Genomic DNA, 22,093 nt, shown 5'->3' with positions numbered 1-22,093 from the left:
TTTTTAAAATTAGTCAAAAGAAAATGTTATCTAATATGGAATTTTGACTTAATGTCTTGTTTTTGACTGAAATTTATTTAATATGGATTGAAGGAAACTTTACTTTAAAACCGATTAAAGTAAAAGTACACACATGCATATAAAATAAATAATTAATGAGTACATTTTGGCTGCAATCAGAGTAAGACATTTATATAAGTCGATAGTTTTCCTAATTAACAAAAGATGTGACGCGCGTGGGATTCCATAATAATCTTTTTCCATAATCACGTTTGCGTTTTGATTGGTTATTAAGCGCTCTCTCTGCCTCAACACACTCACTTTCCCTTCTTTGCTTCTCTTCTCTTCTCTTCTCACTTCCTTCACTTCACTAACAACAATTCACTTGTGATTATTGCTTCTCTCTTTCAAGGTATTTTTCTTTTCAATAATTCTATTTTCTTCAACCTCTTTTGTTTTCTCATTTTTATATTTTTTTATTTTATTTTTAGTTTATTTTATGTCTCTTACTTGTGGATTAAAACAATATTTTTTTTATGTTGTTTTCATCAATTTTGCATGTGGGATTTATGATTTTGATGGTTTGGATTTTGTTAGAGTAGCAATTGTGGTTCAAAAGAAAATAGATAAATAATTGTAAATAAGAACACAAAAACTTAAGCTTGATCATAGAGTTCGGCCAATTGTGCTTTCGATTGTAGAGCGACTTTTGTAGTATTTGGGATTTGTGATTTTTGATATTTTGGATTTTAATCATGGAGTTCGAACAATTGTGTCTATGTTTTGGACAACAAAGCAACTTTTGTAGCATATGGGATTTGTGATTTTGATATTTTGGAATTTGATCTAGTTGGATTTTGTTAAGTGTAGCAAACGTGGTTCTAAAGATAACAGATAAATAATCGCAAATAAGTACACAAACAATTTATCATGGACTTTAAACAATTGTGTCTACGTCTTCTATAACAGAGTGTCTACTGTAGTTTTTTCATTTTACAATTGTTAGAATGCGGTGTTTAATTGTATGTTTGGTTTCACTTTTAGATCAAACAAAATTGATTTTAGAGGTCTAGAATTGATTTTGACATGTTTGGTTGTTAACTAGTTGTATTGATTTTGCTCGTAGAATTGATACTGACTTGAAGTTAGAATTTGTAGCTTTTGCATCTAAAATTGATTTTTAGTCTTGATATATCATTCAACTCACTTTTACATGAATGTATCAAAACATAAATCACTTTATCTTGAACTCACTTTTAGCCAAAATCAATTTTACGGAATCAATTCATTCAAAATCAATTTTTATCACCGCAGAACCATACACACACAATTCCGCGGTGTCCAGTTATCAATGAACATGGTGGACTACTACTACTACTACTACGATAAAATAAGAAATGAAACAATTGGAACAATAAAGTTATGTGATTATGGTCATCGATATGTTAATGTTGAAATTGAGGCTGATTTGTGTTAGGGACTGTTACATACTTTTGAAGTCTATATATCTGTATTAGATCAAGTGAATGCTCCTAAATGATGTTTATAAAGTTTTCTCTACTTCACTGTGATGTTTATTTGTTTTTTATCTTCATTGTCTGTTCCAACAACAAATGGAGAAATCAAAGGGAAAAGCAAATATTGATCTTTTTATTATCAGTTTCTAAAGTTACATACGTGTTCTTTGCATGATCACTTTCTTTTGTTCATATCAGGTGTCAAATTTTTTACTTTCTTTGCTTTCTGCAGGTTTGTGGAATCTGGTTCTGTTTTTCGATTTTTTTGAGTGTCCAATAACTTGAAAATTATGTATCCCGGTGGTTATACTGCTGAAATTACAAACTTATCTCCAAGAGCTACAGAGAGTGACGTGCAGAATTTTTTTGGATACTGCGGTGTAATTGAGCGTGTTGACGTGATTAGGTAATTAATGTTACTCAACCTTATTTACTGGTAAAGTTTCTTCAAAGTCAAAATTGAATCTTGTGGCTAGATTGAACTTTAATGTCATTGGTACTATTTTTGAAATGCATTTTCCATGTCAAATTGCATTTTCGAAAAAATTTATAATGCCTTCTCTAATGGTAATTTTGTTAGTAGAAATGCAAACAATAAACTAGAAGCAAACAGACCCATATTTTTTCTAATCAATAACAATTAGCAGGCTTATCCATGTCATGTAAACTCAACAAAGTTCGACAATTACTAGGATGCCGATATAAAATATTTTTTAAAGATGTTTATAATTTGTTCTTCGACTTTATTTCGTATATATCTTGTAAGTAGAAATGTTAGTTTACTTCATAGTATTTATGAAGAATTCTTGAATCTAGTTCAAAAAATAACCTTTTCTTTATCATTATACAGATCCAGTGAATATGATTCTACTGCATATGTGACTTTTAAGGAAGCTTATGCCCTGGACACTGCATTATTGCTGAATGTAAGTCTCTTATCAACTTGATACATAATCAATATCGTTGTTCATTTCAATTATTTGTGTGCTACTTAGATATTTTGAAATCTTTTTATATTTTGTTTTACTTTGATGTAGAAAATGATTGTATTTTTTTCATGGATTGTTGAAGTTCAACATCTAAACAATGATAGATACAATTATTGGATTTTGTCCTGTCCAAGTATAGCTCTAACAGTTGGTGAATATTATTATATGTGAAATTTCAATTCTGTTACGGGAGAATCCGAGTTTGAATCTTGACTGGAATAATCATTGGCTAAATTTTACTTACCTCACGACCGAACTCCAGATTATTATCCCTTGGGAACCAGAGGGTTAAGACCAAAAAAAAAAGGAAATTTTTTTTATAGTTAATATTGTGATATTTGTGCCTGTTCAATTCATTTCATCTTATTTTGTTGCAGAACATTACCTATTCTGGCACTGTCCTAGTCAGAATTTGTTTGCTAATGCAAATATTTTTGGTTCAATTATCTTTCAGGGATCAATGATTTTAGACCAATACATTTCCATTTCGCGCTGGGGAGCTTATACTGATGACAGTAATTGGAACAGTCATACATCAAACCATGAAGACAGTCTTTCATGCCCAAAAGTATGCATGAAATCCTTCTTTAGAAAGCTCTCTTACTTTTAGTTTGACCAAAGAGAGAATTTAAGTTTTTTCTCTATAAATTTTTAGAAATATTCATATTCCATGCTATCAATTTGAGATAACTGTTTGATACAGTTGAATACACATTAGAAAGTATACACTGCAAATAAATTAAAATTTATTGAATCGGTGTCGTCGAAAAGCGGCTATAACGCTATAGCATAGTGGAATTTGAATAAATTGTTTTTGTTCTGCGATATGCTATTTAGTACAAAGTGTTACCAAATAGCGATGCTATAGTATTGGAAAAAATCCAAGTCCCTCGTTGGATATAGATAGAGCTCTAAAAGAGTTTATAAAAAGTGGCAACTCTCACCGTACAAGCCGGTTTTGTTGGGATGAGTTAGGTCCAATATAAAAACCTAAGATATAGCACCGTAAGATCAGTAGAATTGGAACAAAACACTATTTTTTGTGATATGCAATTGACAACATTGATTTGAATATAATACAATGTGGGAAATTTATGAGTTGAATTGGATACACATAATTACAAGTTTTTGTATCTCCTAGAGGCTTTTCACAAATGTGATTCCCTCCTCCCATAAGAAAACTGAAACACAGAACCGACATATGTAGTTATATTTAATCACTTATTTTTTCTCAAATTATTACTGGATAGTGTTGTGTCCGGTGTCCATGTTTGTGTTAGTGTCTTAAATACAAAATATTTGAAAGATATAAAGGCATTTCATATCCATGAGGATATCTAAGTACTATTAAATATTTTTTGGAAGGAAGTACTACTAAAATTTGATATTCATGGAATGTCTTACATAATTTGATCAGGATACATGTCAACCATTGTTATCTTTTCAATGATTTTGTGCCCTCTCCCAAGAGTTACTTACTCAACGGTTTCGCAATATATTTTCGTTGATAGTCTGTAGAATATGGTGACACCGTGAGTTAGTGAGGCAAGTTCAATGCATTTTGTAGTTGGCTTGTGTACTTATCTTGGTTCATAGCTTCTTGTTGTCAGGCCTGTTTCAATTGACTTATTTTAGTTTATCTATTGGCATAAACACTTGCTATACTATTTGGGAGAGCTTATGTAAATAGCTTATATCATGGTCATAAGTTGTTATTAGCTTATTTTTGCGAGCTACTCTTATAGTTTAAAATGAATAGTTTCACTTTATTTTAGAATAAACTTATACATAATTACTTATATGATAAATACTTATGCTATAGCGCTTAATTAAGTTGTTTTTCCAAACAAAGTCTAAGTTGTTTTCTTTAACAGGATATTCACATGGATAAGCTTGTTTCTTCCCCTGGAGAAGCACTAGTTATGGCACAAGAGGTTGTCAAAATAATGGTAGCTAAAGGATATGTGCTTGGCAAAGATGCATTTGTGATGGCAAAATCTTTCGACGAATCACGCAATGTATCATCTACAGCAGCAGCCAAGGTTTATGAACTCAGCAACAAAATTGGGCTGACAGAAACCATAAATTCAGGTTTTGAAACTTTTAAATCTGTTGATGAAAAGTATCATGTTACCGATATCACAAAATCAGCCGCAACGGTAACGGGGACAGCAGCTATAGTTGCGGCAACGGTTACAGGGAGAGCAGCTGTGGCAGCTAGTAATGCTATAGTGAATAGCAGCTATTTTGCAAAAGGAGCTCTTTGGGTTTCTGATATGTTATCTCGTGCAGCGAAATCGGCAGCCGATTTGGGTCAGCATCAAGATAAATGAAACTCCATAACATTCACTACTGTCTAATGTGTTCGTTGTTGTACACAAAGAAAAAGCAACAATTGTTTGGTGCAAATGTTCATATCATTAGTTTTGGAGGATCCATGATAAGAATCAACTTGTTTGTGCATCCTTTTAGAAATAAGAACACTTGGTTGAGTTTCTATTTGTATATTGAATTTCGTCTTGTCTATTTTTGTATTCACTAGTTTTGATGAGTTCAATTACTATGTATTCATAGCTTAACTTTCTGAATGGATGAATAGACAATTTGGTTGTTGAAATTATAATCATTGGTCAAATTAGTTTTTGATTTTACGAATTAGCAAATTCGTTCCTAATGTTGTGGCACGTCACTCTTAAAGCTCTTCTTGTTTAGTTCAGATGTTATGAAACATGACATGACACATTAAGTGAAGACGTCGAAGTCTACGTGGATTCCACATCACTCCATGTCTAAAAGGTCAAAATGGTCTATTATAATTTGTTGGGTAAAAGACTAGGAGTTATTTTCTCAAATTATTTTACCCTAACTAAAATCCAATAAAAAATCACATCAGATGATGTTGAGATGTGACACTTTCGTCCAAATAGATGTGGAGTTCACGTTAAATGTTACATCTTCATTTAATATGTCATATCATACTCTTTAATGATTGAACTTAATAGATGAATGTTTTCTAGTGACATGTTACAATTTCATAGATGAAATTGTTTTTCACTCACTTTTTGTTTTACATATATCTTTAATCATATTTTACAATGTAATTATTTGTGCAGATAATTTAAGATTTAGGAAATAGTATTACAACTTATGATGAGATATATAGTTATTAAACTCTTGTAGTTACGAAATCCTTTTTCTTTTTTATAATAGTTAGAAACCCTTTGAAACATGAAAAATAGTACCTCCAAATTTACTTAACTAATGTCATTACTTTGTTGAATCAACAAACTTTTCATGCTGCCAACACACTTAGTTGTTACTTAGTTTCAAAACATAAGGTGACAATGATTTACATAATAACATGCTAACTACTTTTTAATATTTTAATGCTACATCTAATTTCTTGCCAACTATATTGTTTTGCTTTTATAGGCATCATAGCCAACATATCTCGTTCCAAACTATTTATTCATTCCCTTTACAACCTAACCACTACCTTGCCGTGACTGACCTACTTTTGTTTCAATAATAACAAGTTATATGGATTGATAAATAAGATTATTTATCAATGTTTCTTTCACTCATTGGCCTTAAATCTTGCAAAAGTAGGAAATAATAAATCATACTTTGTAAGTTTTTGTACAATAAGCGTGTTGTTTACAAGCATATGTGGGCTTGATTTTGTAGGCTTGTTATGTGAATGAGTAGTGTAGAATGTGATATCTTTTGTATCCATAAAAACAATATGCTAGTTGCAAATGCTTTAATTTTTTTTTTACCTACTTTTCACTTTGCCCTCGCTACTAAAGTAACACACGTTTTTAGAAGTGGACGGTCATGAAATAAATTATATGAAATTCTATTTTCAAATGACACAATTATTAATTTTTATTTTATTTTAATATTCATATATGAAGTGATGTTTGGGATGGTGAAATTTTTGCCTTTTAGTTGTTAGTTTCATTTTCTAGATGGTTATTATTAGACTTTTTCTATAATAATATTGATGTATAGATAAGAGATATAAGATAAGTTTGATGGTTCAGGTAAAATAGTAAAATAGTGAAATGATAAAAAATTTGAAATTTGATTTTCACTTCCACATATACTAACAAATTAACAATTATCATATTAACATTCGGTTTTCAAAAAATACTGATATATAGACTTTATTGTTTATTTCAAAAAATATTAATGTATAGATTCTATTGTCCAAATAAATATATAAGGATCGGATAATACCTTAGACAAAAAAAAAAATAAAAATTGTAGTCTTGGACAAAATGTTAATTTTGTTCTTTGTGAAAAATTTATTTATTTTGCTAAAAAATAGTTTTTTTAATAATATAATTTTTATTGCTAAGGATTAACACATAAATCATTTTGAGTATCCTACATCTAACATTATCCACCACATAAATATAAGCAATTGACATTTCTACCATTTAAGCATTGTAGTTGTCATCTACCACCAACCACCTAAATGGATTATGATTTTGATTGGTCGGTAAGGGATATATTGCCTCTTTAGAATTTCTTGCCTCTAGGTTCATTCATTTCACAAACACATGAAGATGATTAATAAAGGACACAATTTGGTAAGGAAAAAAAGTTTGCTTCTTTTTGTCACAAATCATTTGTATCATTTCACATGTTCCTTAGTTGTGTATTCTTTAGTAAATGGCAAGATATTGGTTTATATTATAGTTTTAAATTGTGGTTTTTAAATTAAATATTGAATGACTAATATTTTTAAATTATAATTTAATAATTTTAGATTGGATGAAATTGTTGTCAAATCACTCAACTAATTAAATAGTAGGCAATGTAGATTTACAATTCAATCAATTGTGGTCTAATTTAATTTTGTTTTTAATAAAATTAATTAGGTGACTCAAATGTGGTACATCCCTTTAATGATCAATAATTATGATAATAAAAAGTTTGAAAAACCTTTTCAAATTTCAAGAGTCCCTTTGGAAGAGTATGGCATAGCCTATAGTGATACCTGAAAGTCAAAATTAGTGATTCATCAAAGATGTGTCGTGGACCATCTGGCCTAACCTAATTGTGTTGTTTTTCTTCTTAGGAGTTTAGAAATTCAAAACAAGGGATTTAGATTTCTCTAATTTAATTTTTGAAGAAAAAGTTACTATGAGTAATTAATCTCATAACTATTTAGCAAGTAGTAACATCCGAGCATCGACTCAAGGATAAGATCACGATGACATTTATTTTAAATTTAAAAAAAATATATCGTATTGTACTAATTTTAAAACTAAAATTTATATTATTTCAATAAATATTAAATTGATTGATATTAATATTAATTAAAACAAAATATTACATAAAATAAATTATATTAATTTAATAAATAAATTTATATTTTAATTTTAAAATGTTTGAAAAATAAAGTATGATAAAAAATTTAATAATTTTACTAAAACATTGTTATAAAATTTTAAAAATTTAATCTTAAAATTTGTCTGAAACCTTTATATATATACACATTAGATCTACCCTAGAATCATATATAAGTCACTATATGAACTGGTGGTGGCCGTGCTACAAACTACTTTAATTTTTTTATTTATTATTAATATAATTTCCTCCATACATACACAAGAGTCAAAGATTAAACTTTGATCAATTAAAGTATCTAAATTTTCTACCTTGAATAAACTACATATTAATGATTCTTTTAATTTAAAGGTAAATAATTGATATTAATTACTACCCCGTCTCATAATATAAACAAAATTTAGTTAAAAAAATAGATTAAATTACATTTATTTATTTTTTCTCATTTTTGCTAAAATAGAAAATAAAAAATAAAAAATAAAAAATAAGCATAAACTAAACATTTGCCGGTCTACTATATTTTCTTGATAAAGTAATCTTCTACTTCTACTATATTAAAATCATAAAAGCCATCTTTAAAAAAAAAAAAAAAAAGCAAAATTTACTATAATTATTTTAGGAATTGATAGTGGAGATACATAAATATACGTAGCTTTTCCTTCAAAGAAACATTATTTTGACTCAATCACAAGTCTCTCGCCGAAGTTGACCGAAGACAGTGTCTACCTAATATGTTATGTTATGTCCAATTTAACCTTATTTTATAAAAAGAAAACAAAGAAAAAATTTAAATTAATAATTAAATTAAAGTAGTTAATAAACTTCATTTAAAGATAATTTATAAGTAAGTTTGAATCTGAAATATCAGACTTTTTTTAACTAAAAACCAACGGATTAATAAATAAATAAATAAAACAAAGAAAGTGTGGAAAACTGCGAATGATATTCTATAAAATGATATATCTTGAAAACAAATATAAAATGATACATGTAATGCATAGAATTAATAGATAATAACATAGGAAACACTTTCATTTAAAAATTAAGTGTTCATTCTTCACTAACCATTAAGCAAGGTATTTTAATAATAATCCAATATAAAATGAAGAGCTAGAAAAGGTGTGCCAACTACTAATGATTTTAACTCGTGCAAGGGCCAGCATACGATAACTTATAGATGAGAATTGTGATCGTATATTTGCACTCTGTAATATTCAGATACTAGACACGACACTGACATTAACATATTAATTTTAATAATAATTTAAAAATAAAAATAATTAAATATTATTAAATGTGTCAAATGTATCAATATCAGACACCAACATATATCAGACACTAGACATTCATTCAATTTATAAAATTTTATCAAACCTACAACAAGTGTATTATGTAATTATCCGTCAATTTATAAAACTTTATCAAACCTACAATAAGTGTATTATGTAATTATCCCCTTGCAGATTCAATTTCAACTCTAAGCCAATGAATCATTTAATTAATTCCACAATGTAGTAATGGTTTCTAAATGTTTCAACTTAGATCAAATCACCTTTGAAATTTCAGATTGGAGAAAACATTAAAAAAGAAAGCAAATGCTACTAAGTTTAACTTTGTATTTGTAATTCTCTTTTGCAATTCTTTAAGATTTTACATAAAGGAAATTGTATACAAACTTTTCTCTCTTTTTCTGAAAAAATAGAAATGAAAAGTATACACTTTGCAACAAATTACACTGGTTGTGCAGAGTGAGTGATAAGAACATGTTATTCACTCTATCCATCATATCATATCAAAGACTCAACTATACACAAAATCTCACCAAAAAATACAAAGTACCCTCAATGATAATAACTCAAAATTTGATTTCAATCAATAAGTAAAATGTAACTTGAAGCTTCGTTCTAAACTGCAGTTTGCAATTCATAATAGTATCACAACCACAATTTCGACTCGTCGACTGCATTTTCCTGCAATATAAAGTTCTACAGTATAATGCAACTGTAACTGCAATTCAAAACCACGACTAGTAGCAACACACGGGGCAGCGAATTAGTCCATTTTCATTACAATCCGGACACCGTCCAAATCCATACTCGCCCGCTTCACCATCATCATCACATTCTTCTTCTTCACCACCACCACCTTCAAAGTAAATTTTACAACTTCCAAAACAAGTTTCACAAGGAACAAACCTTATATCACCACAATTCTCACATTCTCTATCATTGTCCTCAATCTTCTCACAACAATCCAACAATTTCTCAAGCTTCCCATCTTCATGAAGTTTTTTAATTTCCTCAGCTCCACCAATGTAATCTCTACCAACAAAAATTCTTGGCAATCCTCCTCCACTATACAAATCACCCAAAAGCTCTTTTAACTCATCCTTGAATCCCAAATGCATAGAAACATCTCTCTCATCAACTTTCACTCTTAACCCTCTAAGAATCATCCTCACTTGACAACAATCTTCATAAGTTTTTCTCACACCTCTTAAGCTTGTAAAGTACAAAACAACCTTGTTCTTCTCACCAACCTTATCATCCACAACAAAAACATCATCTTTCATTTTCTTTTCCTCTAATGAAACACCACTTTTAATCCCTTGTAGATGAAAAGGACTATTAGGAGATAATTGTTGTAAGGACTTTTTGAATGATGAAATCACTTCTGGATCAAAATCTGTTATTGAAGGGTTGAGTTTTGATTCTTCTTCTGTCATTTCAAGCCACATTGGTTTAGGAGAAGGAGTTGCATTCGACTTCCGGGGTTCGACGTAGAAACCAACATCATCATTGACATCAAAAGAGAAACTTTTGAAGTGATTTGGTGATCTAAAAGGACTTATATCTTCAAGACCTTCCATTAATTCCCATGTGTTGATGGTTTCCGGTTCGCCGGGTGGTGTTCTTGTTGGTGTCATTGGAATCACTTTTGTCAACTTTTCTTCAATCATGTTAGACCAAGATTTAGCTTCAATCAACCCCATTGAAAATTGTTTCACTTTATCATCATCTTCACTTTCCAATTCTTCCCTTTTCTCTTTTTCCTTCTCCCTTTTGAGTTTTTGCAATAAAGTTTCATTATGAAACCTGAAACTTTCATTCTCCTCAAATTTCCCATTGGAAAACTTGAAATCATGAATACTATTTGAAGATGGGGAATTGAGTTTGAGAGTCCCTAATGTGGTTGAAGTGAGTGCCACAACATGGTAACCATCTTCTTCATCTTCTTCAATTTGTGGTTGGTGATGAACATGCATTGAATAACTTCTTGGAGCTGGTGAAAAAGGAGTTTTGCAATGTTTACATCTTTTTTGCTTGGAATTTGCACAACCCATTATCAATGGAAATTGAAATCTTAAATTATCAATAAAATTTCAAACTTTGATTGATTTAATTTTTTGGGTCATAAATGGATAAAGATGAAATGGGATCACAATTCACAAACCCATTGAAATTTGAATTGATCAATGATAAAAAATCAAACTTTGATGATTTGATTTTTTGGGTTATAAATGGGATCAAAATTCACAAACCCATTATCATTGGAAATTGAAATTTGAATGATTCAATGATAAAAATCAAAACTTTGAGAAATTTATTTTGTGGGTTATAAATGGGTAAAGGTGAAATTGGATCAAAATTCACAAACCCTATTATCACTGGAAAAAATGGAAATTTGGATTGATCAATGATAAAAAAAAAATTCAAACTTTGAGGATTTAATTTTGTAGTTAATAAATGGGTCAATCTGAAATGGGATCCAACTTCAGAAAACTGAAATTGGTTTATTGAATGCTAACTTTAGATGAGAAAATTATCATCAACAATTCAAAGAACAAACAAAACAAAATTTAAGGTATCTTTGTAACAAAACAAAGAACAAAGGAACAAAGATCTTAGAAACAATTTCAAATTAGAATTAAGAAACAACTTGTGTGAAGAAGGTTAGAAGAAGATTCTAAAAAGGAAACAAGAATTGAGAAAATGGGAAAATGAATTGAAAATTCAAAAGGAGAAGGGTGAGAGATGAATGAGAGAATTCATTGATTCAACAATGATCCCCACACGCTCTGGTATCTCTATTTTTGAATTTTAGAGAGAGAAACGATAAAGTCTTCAAAGAACAGTAGTTGCAAAATACTAGGATGACAATTCAGTTTACTTTGATTTATACGATGGATCATGAAATACGAAATATAGCTAGAAGTAACATTTTCATTGAAAACAAAAAGATAGGAGTAACATTTTTTTTTATTTTTTATTTATAATTTATATATATATATATATATATATATATATATAAACCTTATAAAGATATTTTACACGATTAATTAATTAAAGTTAATAGTTCGATTAAAATTATTTAATTTTTATTATAATTACTTTTAAATATGAATGGTTGTGATGTATTAGTAATATATAACTTTTTACAATAATAACGTATGATAAATAATATAAAAATATATAGGAGTAACGTTAAGAAATAAACATATTTTTTAGGATTTAATTCGTATATATTGAAAGTATAAAAATATTTTATATTGTTAATCAATCATAATTGTTATCCTTTGACTTTTATTCTAATTACTTTAAAAGTCACATATATGAATAGTTGTGATGTACTCATAGTATAAAATTTTTACAATGCATAAGAATTAATCTCTAATTTTCATGAGTTTAATTGTTATGCACTCTCAGTGTAAAAAGTTTTACATTGTCGGGATACTACAATTTTACTCACAGATATGACTTTAGATTTAGTTTTAATAAAAATCAAATATCTCTATTAATCTAATGGATGTGATTAACTGACAGAGTAAAAACTTTTTATACGAAGAATATATATAAATTAAATTCATTTTTTATATTAAATTTTTTTATATAAGTAAAAATACAATAAACATTTTATTTTGCTGAAGAAAAAAAAAAACCAAAATTCGTGTCATAACACATATTGGGCCATGGGGATCTGATCGTGAGATGGTGTACAATGTCAAAAGTGCATATAAAGTAGTTACATATGACGAGGAGGATGAGAGGTCACCTATGTTTGAGCCCATCTGGAATAAAGGTATATATACCTTTAAAAGTTTCATTATTTGCACGGAGATTGTTCAATAATAGAGTCCACAAAAATTAAATTGACAAAACGTGACATTTTATTCATCAAATCTTCTCATTTTGTTCATCAAATCTTTTCAATTGATGTTTTTGGTCAAGTTTGACATGTAATTTTAGATTGATTGGGAGTTTGTAAGGCTATTTCACATGATTCATTTAACCTATATCCCCAATTAAAAGTTCTCGCACGAAACTTCATATAATTTTGATGGAATGCATTTGGATAGTTTTAGAATGAGAGGAATAGCAGGTTTTTTTGGTTAAAATGAGAATTTACTAAATTATCTAGTTGATCAAATAAAATTTGTGTCTTGGTTGTGGCTTAAAGTTAATTCTAAAACATTTGAGTTTAATTTCAATCATTGATGGATTAATCATCGTGTGTTGTCTTGGTTCTTTTAATGATTGTTATTAAGAGAGTGTAGTGAAATGTGGTTCTATTATAATATTTTAGATGGAGTTCAATATTGAAACACATGTAATTGTGATTGGAACTACATTCCTTTTTTTTTCTTCACATCTTGAGCTTTAAATGTTTTAATTGAATTCAATTGAATTTTTTTTAAAAAATTATTATACATGTAAAAGTATACTTGAATACCTATATAATATATTTTGACAATCAAATTATTTTTTAAAAAAGTAAACTATCACCTTCTTATTCACTCTCTATCTCTCTCACCTAAATAAAACAGTCGATCTTTCTTTGAGGTGTTAGGTTGGATAGATTAAGTATTTATTGAGAATTATTATTAAAAAAATTATAAAATAATTGATGTATACACATAAAAATCGTTTAAACATTTAAATATGAGTGATCTATTATAGATACTCTAACATAATAAAATATCATCAAAATGTTAAGGTTTTATTTATTTATTTATCTAATGGTAGAGAACAATTTGTTAAGCATCTTTTTATTTTTTTTTTATCTAATAGTAGGGAACAATTGTGTATGTTGCAAAACTTGACTAACTTGTTAATGTTAGGAAAAAAAAAACCCTAAATATATATTGAAAAACAATTAGTAACATTTACTATGCGAATCAAATGATTGATACTTTTTTATTTTAAAATATAAGTAAAATTTCGTTAAAGAAAACTGATAATTTATATAACTTAAAATTTAGATCAAATACATATATTATTTTTATTTATATTTTAAAACAAAATAATATTATCATGAATTATATTATTTTTATTTATATTTTAAAACAAAATAATATTATCATGAATTAATGGTGAAGAGTTAATGAAGCATTTGACCAAAACAATAAACTAATTAGGCAAGTGTGACCAAACATGGCATCATTTGAAAAATAAGCATATAATACATTAATTTCAACTAACAAAAAGTAAAAAAAAGAAAACGATAAATAAGTTCGAAAGAAAACAAAAGTATTAATATTCTTTTTAGGTAAAATGATAAAATAAATCTCAAATTTAAACTCAAAAATATAATATTAAATCTAATAATATCTTGACTTGGACCTTCCAAATACTAATAATATATATTTATTTATTAAGAGAAAACATTTGGTAGACGCTTCAATTTAATAACTAATTAAATAATTGTCTACCAAATGGATGGATACGGGTATTGAGTACAAAAGTTGTTGACTCAGAATTAAGAAGCATCGCAAGCAATTTTTGGTAAAACGTGTTGTGAATATTTTTAAGGTTTAACTAATTATAATTATCAGTACTTTTTAAGTCTTCAACTATTTTAAGAATTTTTAATTTAAATAGGTCTTTTAAAACAAACAAAAAATTTTAATCACAACTAAAATATTTTTGTAATTAATTTCTTTCATTATCTATTTTAACGGTGAGTTAAGAGACACCAAAAGCGTATTAAAAAAGAATTCTAAATTAAAATATAAAATCTAAGGTAACCACCAATTTCTAATGTTTTACTAGAAAAAAGACTTAACTTCATAAAATGTATTAATTTAGGGATCTGGTTACAATTTATTTAAAAATATCTAAATAGTTAAGAATCTACAATAAATCTGTTCTGATTGTTCCGACTTCAAGTCTGCATCACTGCATTTTTAAGATATTGTCTTTTTTTTGGTCTGTCATGAGCTCTCACAGTTTTTTCCTTTGTGAAAAGGTGTCTCATTCGTTTGAGGAGTGTTGAAGAATTTTATAAATTACCATTAGTCTCGATTACCAAGAAATGTGAGACTTTTTGGTATAATCACAATAATATCTCCGTAATAGAGGCTAATGGGCTAAAAGGTCGATGAACTGTGTAGCAAAAACCATTGTGAGTTTGTTCCCACAGACGATGTCAATGTTTCTATTGTTCGGACATCAAGTGTACAACACCATGTTTTTGAGGTATTATCCACTTTAGGTCTATCGTGAGTTATGCTACGGTTTTGTCATTTGTAAAAAGACGTCTCACTAATTTGAACAATGTAGAAGTAGTTAGTTTACAAATTATCTTTAGTCTCAATTACCGAGCATTGTGAGACATTTTGGTTTAACTGAAACAAAACCAAAATTAAATTTCTTGTAAGAAAAGTATAATATTAACACTTTTATGTTAAATTTCAATTTAATATAATTTATTTATATTATTAAATAATTTTATAATTAATTGCGTTAGAAAACACAATATAAAGAAGTGCAAATATTTGAACCTTAATTTTATATTTAATAAATTCACAATTGTGTAATATGTTGAAATGTTTTAATATCCAATACATAATCCATTATCATTACATGGGCAAATATCTTATATTAATTATATTAGATATTTATTAATTAAAAGTTTTAATTGATTACTGATCAAATTAAGTAATAAGGTTAATTAGATTTCAATTTAAATAATTAATAATTTAAATAGTTGATATGAACTCAAATATGAGTAGATGTCTGATGACCTATTTGAGAATAATAGAAATACTAACTGACCATTTATCAGACACACCAGATATTGTCTCTTCTTCCAATTTAAGGGGTGTCTAAAGCATTAGGAGTGCAGGTTGAAGAAGAACTACAAGTCAGATTTATTAGATAATGTTATTATATATTAGTAGTAAGGGTATTTTAGATATTTTCTATTTTCTTGTATATATACTCATTGTAACCCTATTAACTTTAGTTTGGTTCATTCTATGTTATGAAACCCTAGAGTGGTTGTTTCTCTTCTTCCTCTTTTCATTGTTAACATGGTATCAAAGAGCTTTGGTTAATTTTGGGATCTACCGTAGAGAAGAGAGAGCCTATTTGATAGGAAAGACAACCACCAAAAGAGAAAAGAGAAGAGTAACCCTATTCTCGATTTTGTTAAATCAGTTTCAGAAAAACATCGATTGCGCATTGTTTAACCGTTGGATCGGGCTGATTTTTGGACAGCAGGTTTGCAACATTTAGGTCTTCGTCTTCAATGGTAGGATCGGCGAAACGACGTATGGAGAGGGAGAAATCGTGCTCGCACAACACCAGGTTATCCCTAATTTATTTTGTCTCAGTGATTGTGTTTGTCGTATTTTCCTGTCATTATTTGTTATGGATGGTGCTAAGGATGATTCTCTTCAAGCTGGTAGTGTTCACCTCAATGGACAAAATTACTCTTATTGGAGTTATGTGATGAATTTTTTTTTTGATTGGAAAAGATATGTGAGGTTTTGTTGATGGAACTTTTGTTAAGCCTACAGATAAAAAGGATGAAACTCAATATGCAAAAGATCTGAAAACATGGAATGTTACTAATTCAAAAATTATTACTTGGATTAATAATTCTGTTGAGTTGTCTATAGGAGTACAACTAGCAAAATATGATACTGCTAAAGAGATTTGGGATCACTTGAAACGTTTGTATGTTCAGTCTAACTTTGCAAAACGTGATCAGTTGGAAAGTGATATTAGAGCCCTTAAGTAGAACGGTATGACCATTCAGGAATTCTATTCGGCAATGACTAATTTGTGGGATCAATTGGCTCTTATGGAATCACCTGAGTTGAAAGCTGTCAAAGTATACATTGATCAAAGAGATGAGCAACACCTGGTTTGGTTTCTAATGGCTCTTCGTGATGATTTTGATGGCCTTTGTGGGGGTATTTTGCATTGTTCCCCCCTTCCGAATGTTGAATCAGTAGTTAGTGAATTATTGGTAGAAGAAATCAGACTTAAGACTTATTCTGGTGTGTTAGATAAGGGAATTATCTCAACTTCTCCATTTGTTTTTGTTGCTCATGTTCAAAAAAAAAAAAAACATCTCAAGGGAGAGTTGGATTTGGTAACGATGAATGTGCATTCTGCAAAGAAAAATGTCATTGGAAAGCACATTGTCCGAAATTGGGGAGAGCACATAAGAAGAATTTTAGGGGGCCATCGTCCAATGTTGTTGCTTCTGCTCCTCCTACCATTGGCTCTAGTTCTGGTTCTGTATACTCATCTGAGATTGCTTCCCAAATATCTGATATTGCAGAACAGCTTCAAAGACTTCTTACCACTCAATCACATGTCATGTTTGCCACCTCTTCTAAAGGTTTGAAATCCTCTAGTATGTCAGGTATATCTCCTTCCATATAGATTCTTGATTCTGGAGCATCTCATCATATGACATACGATGATAAATCTTTTGTGTCTGTGAAACCTGCCTCGTTTGTGTCGGTTATGATTGCTGATGGCACTCCTATGTCACTAGCAGGCATTGGTTCTGTCTCCACACCTAACTTGTCTCTTTCTAATGTTTATTATATTCCTAATCTTACTTTGAGTCTTGCTTTTGTTAGTCAAATATGTGATTTCGGTTATTCGGTTATGTTTTCTTCCACTTCTTGTTGTGTGCAGGATCCACATTCCGGGAGGCTGATTGGGACAGGCCATAGACAGGGGGGACTTTACGTTTTGGATGAACTACGACTCCCAGATACTGCAGCCTCAACAACTACTGCTGACTTATTATCTAGTTTTCGCTTGAATTCATTATCTTCTAGTTTTTATTTATGGCATTCTCGCCTTGGACATGTTTCTGCTTCTAGATTAAAATATTTGGCTTCTACTGGAGCCTTAGGAAAGTTAAAACCCTGCGATATCTCAGATTGTTGTGGTTGTAAACTTGCTAAATTTCCAGCTTTACCGTTTAGTAAAAGTGTTTCCGTTTCATATGCACATTTTGATTTAGTTCACTCTGATGTTTGGGGTTCATCACCGTTCTCACCAAAGGTGGATCTAGATATTATGTTTCGTTTATTGATGATTACACTCGTTATTGTTGGGTTTATCTTATGAAAAATCGGTCTGAATTTTTTGACATTTATCATATATTTCGTGGAATGATCAAAACTCAACATAATTATGTTATAAAGTGTTTTCGTTGTGATTTAGGTGGTGAATATACCTCTAATAAATTTTCTGAATTACTTGCTTATGATGGCACCCGCCACCAAACATCTTGTACTGATACTTCTCAACAAAATGGAGTTGCTGAAAGGAAACACCATCACATTATAGAGACTGTTTGTTCCCTTTTGTTGTCCGCTTCAGTTCCTAGTGAGTTTTGGGGAGAAGCAGTTCTTACTGCTGTTCATGCTATTAATAGAATTTCATCCTCTATCATATCAGGTTTGTCTCCCTTTGAAAAATTGTATGCTTCTACCCCTGATTACTATTCTTTGAAAGTTTTTGGTTCTACTTGTTTTGTTCTTCGCCCTCAAGTAGAGCGCAATAAGTTGTCTTCTCGTTCAGCCATGTGTGTTTTCCCCCGTTATGGAGATGGTCAAAAGGGTTATCGTTGTTATGATCCTCATGCAAGAAAACTTTATGTATCTCGTAATGTTGTTTTTCTTGAGCACATCCCTTTTTACTCTGTTTCCTCTGATTCTCAGATTACTAAGAGTTCTGAACTAACTCATATTGATCCGTTTGATCCTAATGATAGCGCTTCTAGTGATTGTAATATTGAGAATTACAGGACAAATACTACTACTCCACATGATAACATCCCTCTTGTCACCCCAGCTGTCCAACCACCTCCTGCGATTGTTGATCCTCCTCGTTACCCTTCTCGTCAACGTAAGTCTACTCAGTTACCTGATTTTGTCTATTCAATTTACTCATCTTCGTTTGCTTCTTTCTTAACCTCTATTCACAGTTTGTCTGAGCCCTCTTCCTATAAAGAGGCTGTTCTTGATCCTCTTTGACAGCAGGCTATGGCAGAAGAACTATCTGCATTGCACAAAACCAACACTTGGTAATTAGTACCTCTTCCTCCTGGAAAACGTGCTATTGGGTCTCGTTGGGTATACAAGATCAAAACTATGTCTGATGGATCAGTTGAGCGCTACAAAGCACGTCTTGTTGCTAAGGGTTTCTCTCAACACTATGGTATGGATTATGAAGAAACTTTTGCTCATGTAGCCAAGATGGCCACTATTCGTACTCTTATTGCAGTTGCATTTATTCGTCAATGGCATATTTTCCAAATGGATGTCAAAAATGCCTTTTTAAATGGTGAGCTTCATGAAGAAGTCTATATGGTCCCTCCACAAGGAGTTTCTCATAATCCATGGGAATTATGTAAGTTAAAAAAGGCTTTATATGGTCTTAAACAGGCTCCTCGAGCTTGGTTTGAGAAATTCTCTACTGTGATCACTTCTCTTGGTTTTCGCTCTAGTGAACATGATTATGCATTTTTTATAAGGTCCACCACTCTTGGTCGCATTATACTTTCTCTATATGTTGATGATATGATTATTACAGGTGATGATGTTAGTGGAATCAATGAGTTGAAATTGTAGTTAGCCAAACAGTTTGAGATGATAGACTTGGGAACTCTTCGCTATTTCTTGGGGATTGAAGTTGCCTACTCTCCTAGAGGCTACCTTCTTTCTCAATCCAAGTACATTGCCAACATTCTTGATCAGTCTCGTCTTTCTGATACTAGAGCAGCATATACTCCTTTTGAGTTGAATGTAAAATATGCTCCCTCAGATGGTGTTCCTTTACCAGATTTCACTTTGTATCGTACTTTGGTTGGCAGCTTAGTGTATCTTACGATTACCAGACCTGACATTGCTTATGTTGTTCATGTTGTTAGTCAGTTTGTTATCTCTCCCACTACAGTACATTGGGCAGTAGTTCTTCGAATTCTTCGTTATCTTCGAGGAACTCAATTTCAAAGTCTTCTATTTCCATCGTCATCCTCATTGGAGTTACAAGTTTATTTTGATGCTGATTGGGCTGGTGATACCACTGAACGTAAATCCACCACAGGGTTTTGTATCTTTCTTGGAGACTCTCTTATTTCTTGGAAGAGTAAGAAACAAGACATTGTCTCTCGCTCCTTTATAGAAGCTGAGTATCGTGCTATGGCATCCACTACCGCTGAAATAATTTGGTTCTGTTGGCTTTTGTCTGATATGGGTATCTCTCTTTCTGAGCCAGCTCCGATGCACTGCGATAACAAGAGTGCTATTCAAATTGCTCACAACTCGGTCTTTCATGAACGCACCAAACACATTGAGATTGATTGTTATCTTACTCGTCATCATCTTCAGCATGGAACTATTACTCTACCATTTGTCTCTTCTTCTTTAGAAATTGTTGATTTGTTCACAAAGATGCATTCCATTAAACGTTTCCGTTTTTCAGTTGACAAACTCTCGATGCTCCATGTTAATGCATCATGAGTTTGAGGAGAGATATTAGATAATGTTATTATATATTAGAAGTAAGGGTATTTTAGATATTTTCTATTTTCCTGTATATATACTCATTGTAACCCTATTAACTTTAGTTTGGTTCATTCTATGTTATGAAACTCTAGAGTGGTTGTTTCTCTTCTTCCTCTTTTCATTATTAACAAGATTGATGCTCATCATCCGTCTTTCTCTGTGTGTTTATGATCAATGCTTAGATACTATTTAGGATCATTGTTGAGAAGTTATCAAAATAATAAATTAAAATATTCCTAATATATTTGATAAATCAACCTGTCCTCGAATCTGAAGTAATCAAAATACTATGTCTATTCTTAATGTTTATGACATTCTTATTTAACTAAGTTTATGCAATATTGTATATGTGAAAACATGTTTGTATGATGAACTAGTAAATTAATTCCAACATTATAATCTTGCATACCTTTTATAAAGCAATCCCAAGTAAATTTTTTTAGCTAAGGATACAAAAGATCGGTTTTTGTAGTCTCAATGATAATTGTTCAGATGAGGGGGAGAAATATGTTTTGCACTCATTGTTTCTTTAACCAAAATTTTGTCCTACTTAATTTTTCTCAAAAGGTTTTTAATAAGACAAATTTAAATAACAAATATTGTACTCTTTTCATTCATTAGAATTTTTTTCTACAAGATTTTTCTTTAATAAGATTTTAATGATACATATTCTTCATAAACATCTAAGGATAAGTCTTATGAATAATATTAAAGAAGTGAATATGAATATCAATTTTCTCTAAACTTTTCTATATATTCCTTAAATCCTAGGTGTAAAATGGTTTTGCTCATTGTTATTGGTATTTAGTCTTAAGGTTAATTTAGACTCTTGGTATGTTTGTAACTTACAACAATTGTATTCTACAAATAGGATTTATATTGCAATGTAAAATTGACACTTTAGAAAATTATTACAAAAACTCTCGTATTTTATTTTCTTCATTTTATTCTTTCAATCTATTTTATAATAATAATGAATAACTTTTTCTTCAACGCTGAAAATATTTTTCTTAAAAGTAATATTTCGAATTTAATATATCGAGATTTACAATATCACCATAGAACTCACACTAATCATTTGATTTAGACTAATGTAATTATTGTATTTTTCTAAACGAGTAAAATTAATAATAAAATCATACAATTCTTTAAATGTTAACTCAAACCATGAAGTGTGGATCCATCTATGAAAGGTTTCTTAACTTTCTAGTTTCTACTACTATCTCTTTGCATTGATCTCTTTTTTCCCCTCATAATTAGTCAATTTTATTGATGAAAATAAGGATTAATTTGATTGATGAAATCAATGTTCTTGATGGGATGCTAGTTTGATAAATAAATATGATTTGGCATTTTTACACATGAGAAAAGGTGGACATAAATCTGTATAGTCATTGGATCTT

The 22,093-nt window shown here is 29.9% G+C and overlaps 2 protein-coding genes across 2 annotated transcripts; one reads left to right on the top strand and one right to left on the bottom strand.

Moving 5' to 3' along the window:
• Positions 1-272: 272 nt before the first annotated feature.
• On the top strand, positions 273-5,155 carry LOC101497916 (binding partner of ACD11 1). The gene is made up of 5 exons (XM_004491725.4): positions 273-412; positions 1,750-1,923; positions 2,368-2,443; positions 2,961-3,074; positions 4,381-5,155. The coding sequence occupies exons 2-5, from the start codon at positions 1,808-1,810 to the stop codon at positions 4,837-4,839; spliced, it is 765 nt and encodes a 254-aa protein (XP_004491782.1). The 5' UTR covers positions 273-412; positions 1,750-1,807; the 3' UTR covers positions 4,840-5,155.
• A 4,308-nt stretch (positions 5,156-9,463) lies between these two features.
• LOC101497583 (uncharacterized protein At3g28850) lies at positions 9,464-12,024 on the bottom strand. The gene has a single exon (XM_004491724.4). The coding sequence runs from the start codon at positions 11,208-11,210 to the stop codon at positions 9,894-9,896; it is 1,317 nt and encodes a 438-aa protein (XP_004491781.1). The 5' UTR covers positions 11,211-12,024; the 3' UTR covers positions 9,464-9,893.
• Between the last annotated feature and the right edge of the window lie 10,069 nt (positions 12,025-22,093).

Source organism: Cicer arietinum, chromosome 3 (genome assembly GCF_000331145.2).
Source record: "Cicer arietinum cultivar CDC Frontier isolate Library 1 chromosome 3, Cicar.CDCFrontier_v2.0, whole genome shotgun sequence".
Classification (NCBI taxonomy): domain Eukaryota; kingdom Viridiplantae; phylum Streptophyta; class Magnoliopsida; order Fabales; family Fabaceae; genus Cicer; species Cicer arietinum.
Note: the sequence above shows the minus strand (reverse complement) of the source record. Positions and strands in the feature narration are given on the sequence as shown.